Source organism: Epinephelus fuscoguttatus, linkage group LG3, assembly GCF_011397635.1.
Source record: "Epinephelus fuscoguttatus linkage group LG3, E.fuscoguttatus.final_Chr_v1".
NCBI lineage: Eukaryota > Metazoa > Chordata > Actinopteri > Perciformes > Serranidae > Epinephelus > Epinephelus fuscoguttatus.
Genome location: NC_064754.1, coordinates 11,029,319 through 11,041,400, shown reverse-complemented (window position 1 = coordinate 11,041,400; position 12,082 = coordinate 11,029,319). Strand labels below are relative to the sequence as shown.

Below are 12,082 nucleotides of genomic sequence, written 5' to 3'. Positions count from 1 at the left end.
GAAGCATGTGTGTAATCAAACAATGTCATGTCTGTTACCTGCTTCTTGTCATTCTCAGGTACGTGGCTGAAGAACTCACAAGCCTGCCAGAACAGGATATTCTCCTCACTGAACTCTTTCTTCAAGAACTCCTGCAGCACAAGAATTAAGATGTGGATCAAAAATCGGGAAAAAATGTTGCAAACCAATATACCAGACTGGACAACACGACAGCTCCCAAAAAGTGAAGCCAAACCATCTGGATCGACCCCTGAAGGCTTGCTGCAGTAAAGCTCGTAAAAGCCGCCCCCTCCATGTAAGCAGGTGGGACATGTGCCAAACTAAACACTCAAATAAATGTATCCCAAAGACGGTTTCTTTTATTCAAGATACTTCTCATCACACTGCTGTATGTTTAAGTGTTTGTTTTTCTGATAAGTCTGGTTTTAATTAGTTATTTGATGCTATAAAAGGGGGATTTGATGAGATGATTGACAGCTTTATGTGTCCATCAGGGTGTTCGCGATCAATGGTGCTTCACGTAATTGGTCAGACCAATGTAGCGGCAGGAACTCGATATTTCGAAGATCGCTACTGTGCAGACTCTGGCCTCAAATGATGTCACCAGCACAAGATGGCAGCGGCCGTATCAGGGATATTTGGGTTCATTTTTGTGCAGTGGAAGGAAGATGAGACACATTGTCCATCTTCATATACAGTTACTGTAATATGCATGATGAGTCAGAAGACACAGAAAACCCACCTGACCTGACTTTTAACTTTACAATATCAGAAAGGTGACTTTTATAAAATAATTTTGTGCCACATTTGCTGAAACCGTCATTATATTCTGAAAGAAGTACATGAGGCAGATAATCTACGAAAACAATCATGTCCCCCCTCCTCTCCTACTGCCTCTAATGACATTTGCTATAATCAGACTGTGGCATGGTCAGGAATAACCAATCAGAGCCAAGGAGTCTCTCTAAAGCAGCTGTCAATCGTATCAATCGCAGATCAAATATGAATGACGATTCTGCAGTGCCTATTTCTCACATAAATATTCTAAGAAACATATTTTAGCATACTGTTAAGCTGAGAAAGCTGGTCCTGCTGGGGGGCAGTGCTTGGTACTCCCGTTTAACTGCATCCAACATGGCAGCTGTGACACAAACTTTCTCAATTTACAGCTAAACAGTGCACTAAAATAAGTACTGAAAACATTTGAGGTGAGAGCTAGGCAATGCAGTGACAAAATCTTGATTCATATTTGACCAGCAGTGCCTAGTTTGACAGTTAGACTGCAGTTCATGTTCAGTGACATGATTGACAGCTGCAACACCTTCTCAGCTCTGATTGGATGTTTTCATTCACGTGTGGTAAGTCCATTGGAAAGGCAATGGCGTAGGCAGAGGAGTATGATTTTTTTTTTTTTAACGATTTTCCCCCCAGGTTATCTGTCACATTTAGTGCTGTCTGAATACAGTTTCAGCAAAAATAAAAAAATGTTTTTTATAAAGTTACCAGCTGTAGCTTTAAATTCCTTTTGACAGTTGATTTTTTCCCGTAAAAGTTTTTTTTTTTTTTTTTTTTTTTTAACAGCTGTGAGGGTCCAAAGGACAGAGGGATGTCGTATGCTGTAAAGCCCTCTGAGGCAAATCACATGTGATTTGTGATATTTGGCTTTATAAATAAAATTGAACTGAATTGAATTGAGGGAAGCATAGCTTATCTGTTATGTGAATGCGCTGGCCAACACCAGCCATGTGCTGTTTATAGTACCGAGAAGTAGCGGACTCCCACGGGGTCCTGCAGGAGTCTCTCGAAGCAGACAGCCCAGCTGGCCACTCTCCTCTCAGTGTGGCGCCGGTGGCTCTGAACACTGGGCAGGCTGGCATTACTGTTCAGACTGTTGTCGCTGCTGCAGCCCTGCAGCTCCACGCTGTTAAGTTCTGTTCACACACACAGAAAAAAACAACATCAAATACTTGTAGTGGTAGTTTTTCAAATAGGGCTGAGAATCTCCAGGTATCTCGCAATTTGATTTTCAGTCAGCAGTAATTAAAAACTTTTTTCCCTGCATCTTAATTTTGATTTTCTTTTTTTCCACTGTCAGTGCACATTCACAACAGCATAATTTATGATTATTCTGGTCTGGGATGGGTGATATGATTAAAATCAAATGATTATTTTTCTCTCTGCAAGCTTGCCGGTTTGTTTTTCTCCATCTGCAGGGGCTTCAGCACTATTAGTGGCATGATGTGTCCCGTGCCAGTGATAAGGTCAGAGTAGCAGCCAGTCCAATGAAACCTCCTCTACCCACACGTGTCCTGCTGTGGTTTGCTGCTGCTTTATCCTTTCATTTCACAACACAACACCACTACAGCATGCTTTCACACGCACGCACGCACACACGCACGCACACTGCAATACTGATATTACAGATTTTATCTACCCATCTGTTTGAAGTTATAAATAATCTGCCTTTATGATTTAGCGAATCAGTGTTCTTTGTTTTGAATGCTGACAAAACAAAAGTCATGATGTTTTCAAATGCTAAAGGACTCTGAGACTGAGTCTGTATCTCATTACAAATATCTTGGAATTATAACCGATGATTGTCTTTCTTTGAAGTCTCACATTCAGCAACTGGTGAAAAAAAAACTGAAGTTACATTTGGGTTTTAATTTTAGAAACAAGTCTTGTTTTTCCTTCAAGGTCAAAAGGAAACTTGCTGCTGCCACCTTAATGTCTGTGCTGGACTATGGGGATGTTTTATACATTCATGTGTCTTCAAAATGCTTACACACAGGATACTGTCTGCCACAGAGTACTGAGATTTATTACAAATCTCAAAGCCCTTACTCCCTATTGCTCTCTTTTTGTTCAGGTAGGATGGTCTGCCTTGTCCAACCCACAGACTTAACCACTGGCACATTCTTATTTGTAAGACTGTTCTTGGTCTTTTACCTGTTTACCTACAAGTCAACATCTTTCTAAAACTGTAGGAAGTTATTGTCTTAGCCCCCAGGACTTATTCTTGCTAACTGTTCCTACAGTCAATACTGAACTGGGAAAAGGAACATTAAAGTATGTTGCTCCCTCGGCTTGAAATCAGTTACAAATTTTCTTTATTCTTTAGGAGCTGGTCTCATTGGACACATGGGCTATGAAGCAGGCACATCTCCCTGTAGATGTTTGGACGGATTGAAGAATGCTTTTAATATCTTTTAATTACTGTAAGATGTTTTTTGTTTACAATTTGAACTGTTATATATTTCTTTTTTTCCTGCAACCATGTTATCTGTGCTGCTGCCTGTCTTGGCCAGGACACCTTTGAAACAGATTTTTGATCTCAATGTCTCTTTTACTCCTGGTTGAATAAAGGTTAAATTACAAAAAGTGTTTCCTATTCTTGCCATGTTCCAAGCGCCAGACTGTGACATCATATACTGCATATCATAATACAACAAATACATGCAAAAACACTCATGTGAAAAACAAAAACTAGTGTAGTTGTGGACAATGGAGTTGTGTAAAACAACAGAAAATGTCTATGCAATTCCACATAAAGTATAAAAATGAAAACATGGAAAAAGATAACGTACTTATGAGACACAAGTAACCAAAAAGCTGCAAGTATCCCTGCAACTCCATGCTGTTTATTTCAGTACTGTTGAAAGTATGTTGACAACATGCTTCACTGCACACATTATCTTTGTGTCGTACTTGCGCTTCATAGTCTCACTGATATGATCTTCAACAACTCCCCAAAACAATTTACCTAACACTGTAGCAACTCACAAAGCACTACTTTAACATTCCAATTAGGAAGTTTTGTGCATGAATGATCAATCACTCTAAGGAGGCTCCCAACGCACTCAAGAATCGATTTTTTTTTCTCACAACTAGACCCTCAGTACGTCTGTGTTCCTAATGTTAAGACAAACTTGCAAAGCAAAGGCACAAGAGAGAAGCTGATAATAACCAGAATAACTGAGCCTCGGGCCTGATGAACTAAAAGCGGGATGCTCAGTTGAGATAAAACAAAATAAAAGAACGGCCAGAGGGAAGGCATCACCGGTCAGGTGCCTGACACCACGCAAATCCTGTAAATAAACTGAAAGGCCATAATGTTGCCCAACAAGTCATGTGTAATTTCAAACTTGGAAACTTGGCTATTAATAGATCATTCCAGTGTGATTCCTGCTTCTGCACATTTTTCACCAGTTTCTTCTTCTCAGTGAGAGGTTATACACTGAGGATTAAGTTTTTTTCAAACCTTATTCACTCTCATTTAGTTTCAAACTGCATAGTAAACAATGACTAAGACTCCTGCTTTAGTCATTAATGGTAATTTTAATCCCCATGAATGAGATGAAAACACTAATTCATCCATTCTTCTAACCACTTATCCTGTTCAGTGATTCATTCTGATCCACAGAGGCTGGAGTCTATCACAGTATACACTCTGAATAGATCCCCTGTCTGTCAAAGACACAGGCCAACACTATAAAGGCACATCACAGCAGTAATATCTGGCTGCGAACAACAAGAGAGAAGTCTCAGATGTCATTTCATATTACCACACAAGAGTTGAGATATTCCCAAATTTTTTTCCTCAAAATAAAAATTCACTAAATAGGCGGTTTCAAACTTGACAATGAATGACATCAGCTGACAGGAAGTAGACATGGACCCAAGCCGTTGCCTAGCAAAGCAATTCTAATGAAACGGTCTACAGTGATTTCCCCTGTCTTGCACAAGTCATCTAAGCCAACTAACAAACCAAACATGCTTAAATGCATGTACAGTATACACCGCATAAATGAAAGTGAAAGTGTAATTTAAAAAAGAATAGAGCTTGATATACACAGTAAGAGATGACAATTTCTACCACAGCCATCACTGAAGAGTACGATTTTAAAGGTTCAGGATACTAGAAAACATGAATATTTAATGTTATAGAGAAATACCTAAAGGGGAGCACACCTACATTAAGAATTCCAATATTTTATTTCCATGGTCTAGTAAAGTTAAATCAATATTCATGAACATGAGCGACTCTCAGAAACCAGAGAAGTAAGTCTAAACTTGTGATGTCACAGGGTATGAAGTCTGTACAGCTCCATAGACAATGAGTGAGAGACTGATTTTGTGGACCCACAGAATGTTTGTTTTCTTTTTTTAAACCCAAATGAGCTTTATTCTTCTATCTTAGTGTTCTCAGTTCTGAAACAGAGAATATACACATATATTCAGAATATTTCCCTGGGTGCTCTCATCTCTAACATCATCTCTAACAACTTCCAGCATTCACTGTCTACGGAGCAGCTCTAGACTTCATACCCTAGGGCATTACAAATTTGAGTTTTAGTACTCTAGTTTTTAGATTTGGGAGAGAGTTGCTCATATTTAGACTGTTTGGACTGTCTTAGACCACAGGAATAATACTTTTTGAAAATTTGCATAGTTCCCCTTAAAGATTTAAAACCAAGTCTCCAGGGACTTTGTGCAAGATTAGAGTGTACACTTTGATATCTGCATTTCACAGAGGGTACATTTTGCTGTGCATACAAAAGGAAATCAGCCTTTAGAGAGGCATTACTGTGAAAATGCTCAACAGAGCTCAGTGACAGAGTGAGCAAAGTTAGCCTTCCATAATAGCAGACCAGAAAAATACAATAAGAAGGATAATAAGTACCTAAAGAGTCTTAGAATTTGGTCCACCGACAGCGTCACTGCCTCACTCCTAACATTCCTTCTAAAGCCACTTTTATCTCTTAATGAAGATGGAGACAAGAAACAGCAGAGCAGTACAACACTTAACACCATTCAGGCGAGCAACAACATTTTTGAACACAGACAGGATAAAGCAACTACAAGGAACTTTCATTTTGTGCTGATTTAAAGAGCCCCTGTGGACAAAACTGGTAGTTGTTGGTACTTATGTTATTTTACGCACCGTAAGGTGACCTTGGATATTTTTGTAAGGTGCCTTTTAAATAAAATGTAGTATCTTTATTATGATGATTATCACTGTTTCCATGAGCAAGATCTTGATCTGGCTAGCACATGCAACTTCTTTTCTTATTGTCTTTCTTAAACACTGCTGTTTGCAGGATGCATAGTGATGAGGAAACTTATCACGTTTGTTACTGTGTAAAATTAACAACTGTAATACGACAGTGACAATGTTGTTTTTGCCCCTAACATTGCCCTAACATACATAAATATATATGTTGATATTACACTACTTCTTGCACTGTATTTCAAAAAATATATTCCACACCTGCCAAAAAAGGAAGAGGGCCAATTCAGGGTCAGTTTTGAATGCTATCAAATCCACAATTCTCTACATCTGTTGAATGACTACCCAAAGTTAACTTGCGTTTTTTTCTTGTGCTCTACCATTGCCCCTTATCTTTTTTTTTTTTGTTGTTTTCTCTCAGAAAATCCTGCCTCAGCATCAGTCATTCACACAAAATATAACGTCAAAAATAAAAACTCCTTGTAGCTCCTTTAAGCTCATCTGATTCCTGCCCTGCAGCTGATAGTTACTTTGGCAAACCATCTGCATCTTGTGATCGTGGGGCAATCCTTAAAAGAATTTCAACGACTAACCTAAAGCTAAACTGAGGTTAATATTAGTTTAATTTATTGCTCCCAAATTCTACATTTCCTCTAGCCAGAGAAGAATCATCTGAACCAATCCTCACCTGGGTAGAGCTGGTAGGAGCCTGTGTGGTGCCAGCGGGGCAAGTAGCGAATCCTTAGAGGTAACCAAGCCCCTCCATCCATACTCTACCCTATCAGGGCCCCTTGCAAACTCATACACACAAGGTTGAGCACACAGTCCAAGACAGGGCACACACACACGAGAGCAGCTGACAGCATCACAAGGAAGAAGCGAGACAGAGGAAAAACAGGGAGACGAGAAGGAGGAGAGACAGAGGCTGGTGGTGGCGAGCAAGCTGGCTGACAACCGCAGAGAACACAGAGAGAGTCAGGTCACAACACACATACATACACACCACTATGAGTTTCCAGGTAGGCAAGTGATACAAGCACACACAGGCCTTGAGATAATGAATAATTCAGAGCCGAGGGAGGACGGAACTAAAAACGCCGGAGCACAAGCGCATACATGTGTACACACATACAAACACACACATGCACACAAAAACTGCAGTATTGATGAGGAGCTTGTTAAAGGAAGGCCACTACTGAGACTAATGAGGCCTGCAGCCCTCATACAGCGACACACACAGCTGACTGATGCAAAGAACAAGGCAGAATATCTGTCAACCGCCTCTTCACTTTTCTGACAGATTAAAATAAATCAAAATGTGGGACACGGATTCCAAATAAGGCACAACACAAGATGTAATATACTGCTTTAGGCCTTCTGCAACTACAGTTTAATTGCTGTATATAAAAGTCATAGAGTGACATTTAGTATATGCACACAAAACATGATCTAAATCCATGCTACACTACATATGTATAACACTGGAGAGCAAGTTCACAGGATATACATATAAAATATAAAATGAGGCTTAAAAGGCATTTTAATGTGTGTTCTCAGATTAGTCAGTTTTATTTAATTCAAAATAAATGAGTTATTTGGGGTATTTTGTTTAATTTCTTTGCTCTAAAAACACACTGTCTAGGGTGTGCTATTGTGAGCAGTTTCCTGGTGTCACAATAACTGATTTCACTAGTTTATTTAAGTGTATAAAAATGTCTATAAATGTGAATATGTTAAACCTCTTCCACTCCACTAGGACGCTGACGTCCTTGATGACATTACTGTCTTTAGGAGGTTGTAGCGGCCTAGAGTGAAACTAAAAGATCTGGGGAATCCACTGGTACCAACCGTGTCATACTATCTTGTCGGGAAGGGGGATAAATAACGCTTCAAAGTTAAATTTTGATGAGGGAAACTGGCATGAACATTTTCACTGGGGTTCCTTGACCTCTCACCTCAAGATATCTACATGAAAATGATTTTACAGGTGCCCAAGAGTCTCCCCTTTACAGACGTGTCCTCTTTATGCTAGTTCCACACAGTCTTTTCAGTTTTTCTCATGCAATACATATGTGTTATTTTAGCCTATTGTATTTGAATATTTCTGCATACTGGGCATAAACTGGATTTGACTGGAAAGCTGAGACTCTTGTGATTTCACTTTGCCCAACTGTATTAAAGTGTGATGATGTTAGTCCCCATAGTAGCCATTTCACTGTAGTGAGACCTTTTTTTAAAACAGACATCACTGTAAAAAATGAGCTATAGTGTCCTCTGAGAAAATCACAGCCTCATGAAAATTTACAACCACAAACTAGAGACTGGAGCATTTAAAGGATGGATGGCTCAGCAGTTTCCAGAAGAGAAGTGCTCGCCATCCAATCGCTGAAAAAGCAATTTTTACAGAAATCACCAAATATCATAAGTGATAGATACCAAATCACTGCACAGATTTTTCTGTGGCTTTCTTCAAGGTCTTGGTGTCTTAATGTGGTGTTGTGGAGGTATTTTTGACCATTTTATTAATTTTCAAGAGGTAAAAAAAATGCACCAAAATCAGCACAAAATCTGTGTATCTAATGCTATTAACCCAAAAAGTGCTGCAGCAGCATCCTATACACTTTAAACTTTCAAAGTATGAATAGCACCTGATAAAGGAATTAATTGGACACTTATGACTAGAGAAACTTGACACAGTCCTGAGCTGCATCTAGAAAATTCCTAGCTTTCAGATGATGCATACCATTTCTATGTGGCATATACTGTTGACCTGCTATCTCCAAGATTCCCTGTCACCCCTAAACAAGACAAATATGGGTCTATGGTAGAGAGGAGAGAGTGGAAGAGGTTAAGTTGTATTAACATGAAAATGTAGTTTGTAGTTTCAGAGCTGGCATATCGGAAACAACCTTTCAAAAAGCTAGTATTGATTAAACTGCAACACCTGAATCAAACTAAATGGATAATATAATTAGTGATATGCATGAATGTGTAAGCACTTCTAATTGCAGCTGGTAAAGATTGGGGTAATGTCAAATACTTTATGTGTTGTTGAGCAGCGTAATCCATCATAATATATCGCAATCCATTAATTGGTTTATACTGCATTAATAATCTGAATTCCACCACTGAATGCAGGCAGAAGAATGTAACGTATACAGATGTTGTGAGTTTGCCACAGAGGGTGAACTCATAGCTCAATAAAATGCAGTCTACACGTAGATTTGCACATTTTTTCACAGCTAATTTATCAGTCCATCAATCTGAGACAAGGGAGGAATGGACTTCATTATAGCTCACAATGCATTACAGATGGGAACGGGGTTCTCTGTTATGTTGCTGTTACCCGGGAGTTAAACTGGCCAAAATGTACATGTGTGTCTCACAGTTGAGGGCTTTATAGCAACTTTCCCACACAATTTCCCACAGGTTTGTTGTGCTGGATTCCTTTACCTATGAAGATAACATCCATCATTTAACCTTCAGTGAGTTCATGAGTTTCTCGACTCATTAACTTGAAGTATGCAGAATGGATAAACTGTCAAACAAGTATCCTTTTCCTTAGCGTTTCCTTGTTACGTTATCTCAGAATGATGTTAACGTAAGAGAGGCAATAACACAGCAGCAATATAATTTAGCAATTTATATACACAGTTTTCTCTTGCCTGTAATAACACCAATACAAACAATGAGTCAATAAAGGCTGACATATCAAGCGAGTCCTCTTGATAGTGGTCTATACTACTAGTTTGAACAACTGAGAGAAATCATTAAAAATGTTCTCTAAAAGTGTGGACCCATGCTGTGGAAATATCTATCTGTAACAGCACCAAATCTATTAAGTTCACAGTTGTACATCATACATACTGTATATAATATTGCTCTCAAAAACAAAACAGATGCTAATATGTCTCCTCTCTCTGAGTCTGGCAGCTACAGTCACTGTTTTTGGCTCTGTGTGAAGCTACAAAGCCATTGGTCGAGTATTTTTGATGAGCTGTGCGTTATATTTGGTGTTCAAATAGATTTAGACCCTATGTGCCTCCTACTCGGTCTCCCGGATGGTCATATTTCAAATATCAAACACAAGAGACTCTTCAATCTCTTGACTTCTGCTGCCAGGAAAAATATTTTGCTTTTTGGATGAAGGATGCTGCTCCAACAAAAAGTCGTGGCACAATCTTTTAATGCAGTGTGTTCCCAGTGAATATATCTCTTGTATGCTTCACTCTTCAGTAGATGCTTTTATAAAGTTTGGGATCCTCACTTAAAGTACACTGGATCTGCACTGACATCTTCCATATCACAAGGGTTTCCTAAATCGGTTTAGCTAGTCTCTGTACATTTCCTGTAAATCAGTCTTCCCATAACCTTGCTATTTGTCTGTAAAGCCTATTTGTTTGTTTGATGCTGCCTTTATGTAGCTGCAGGAGGTGATAAAGGTTGTGGATGGATGTAATGCCCACTATTTCTTAATTCTTATTTTTTTAGCTGCTCATTTTGTTTGACATGTCATGTCAGCTGCTTTGTTCTGTGCTTTAAGTAAAAAATGTAATAAACTAGTCCGTATATCATCATGCTCCATACATCACATGTACATAAATGTGCAAGGAGAGCAAGCTGTCCACTTCACTCACCAACAACACATCCACTTTTCCACAGACACGTGGTGTGAACAAGTGGCCATAAACACTTGTGCACACTGGAGCTGAATGTAAACATGTCTGCCGTGCATTCTACACCACTCTGTCTTGTTTCTCACCTCCTCTTCCTCCTTTTATCTCCCACCTGCCATAAATGGTGTCTTTCATGTGCATCTGTGAGGTGTTGAAGCGCCATTAGAAGTCTCCCAAATCAGGGAGCTTCTGTTATTGTTGGCACATGCTAATTACGCATGACACCAACAGTTTGCCTCAAATGAGGTCCAGTACAATACAGCACAACATGACGAATAAAAACAATACCTGAGAAGTTTGACACACTGTTAAAACTATAGACCCAACAGAGGCCATGTGTGCCACAAGAAATTGTTGTGCAGCTAAGGTTTACAAATGTGGGACTATCCTTGGGTTGCCAAATTCAGCAGGCCGAGGTGGGGCAGATGTAGAGCAGGTCAAACCAGACTGTCTGTGACTATCTGTCAATTTTGTGAAAGCAGCCAGATATTAACAGGAGATCCGCCAACAGGTGAAATTTACCAGCAGCTGTTTTTTAACTGTATGGAACTTTGTTTCAATAAAACATCCAAGTCTCCCAGTCTGTGACTTCTCCTAAAAGTCTGTTATAAGCACTTCCTGTTGTTAATTTTTTTCTAGATAAAGCCAGATTTTTAAAGATGGACATGTAAACCTCACAGCACCATGGTGTAAAATTTACCTTTACAGAAAATGCAGTTATTTTTGTGCTATTTATTGCTCATGTTTGGATAAACAATCTATGTTGCTATGGCAATGCCTTTTGTCTGCTGCTGTGTGTAATAGAGTGGCATCATACATCCTAGGCTGTCCTGCACTATGGGCAAGAGAAAGAGATTGATGGTTGTACTTCAGACATCAGTCTTTTTCAGTGCAACCTTATTATCATTTTATCCTACTACCACATTGACATTTTGTGACTACAACTATGGCATCCCATTTTACAAAGCTGTGTTGTAGAATAATACATAGATGAACCAAGATTTGTTTATTTAACATTTTACGATGTCATGTACCTTGAGATTCGATGCATTCTAACAGCGGGTAAATTCCCTGGCGGTTTTAGGTATACAGCAACCCTTGGCAGTTCTACTGTTCACAAAACATCCACAATGACCTTGACCATAATCCTACATTTAAGAACAACACCACTGGCCCTACACAATAAGCCCCGGGTCTTCAGGGGTCCGCCACCTCTAGGGAGTCCTAAGTGTTCCTGCAAGGGGGCTGCTAAATTGTTTGGTAATTTAAGCTTTAATCTAAGCTTCTTTTTTTAATTAAAATATGACTGAAAATACACATTAACATATATCCAACATATTAAGATAGATAAATTGGCATATTCCTAAAAAAAACCATTTGATTTACAATACACAAA

General features: G+C 39.1%; 1 protein-coding gene across 7 annotated transcripts in view; it reads right to left on the bottom strand.

Annotated features, from left to right (window-relative positions):
* The window catches only part of LOC125886628 (regulator of G-protein signaling 12-like), a 66,125-nt gene that overhangs the window by 10,298 nt on the left and 43,745 nt on the right, over positions 1–12,082 (bottom strand). For all 7 annotated transcript variants that reach the window (XM_049572964.1, XM_049572968.1, XM_049572970.1 and 4 more), the window contains 2 exons: positions 1,762–1,931; positions 39–131 (listed from right to left, as the gene is read on the bottom strand). In XM_049572964.1, the coding sequence (XP_049428921.1) occupies positions 39–131; positions 1,762–1,931 (263 nt within the window). The remainder of the gene's footprint in view (positions 1–38; positions 132–1,761; positions 1,932–12,082) is intronic.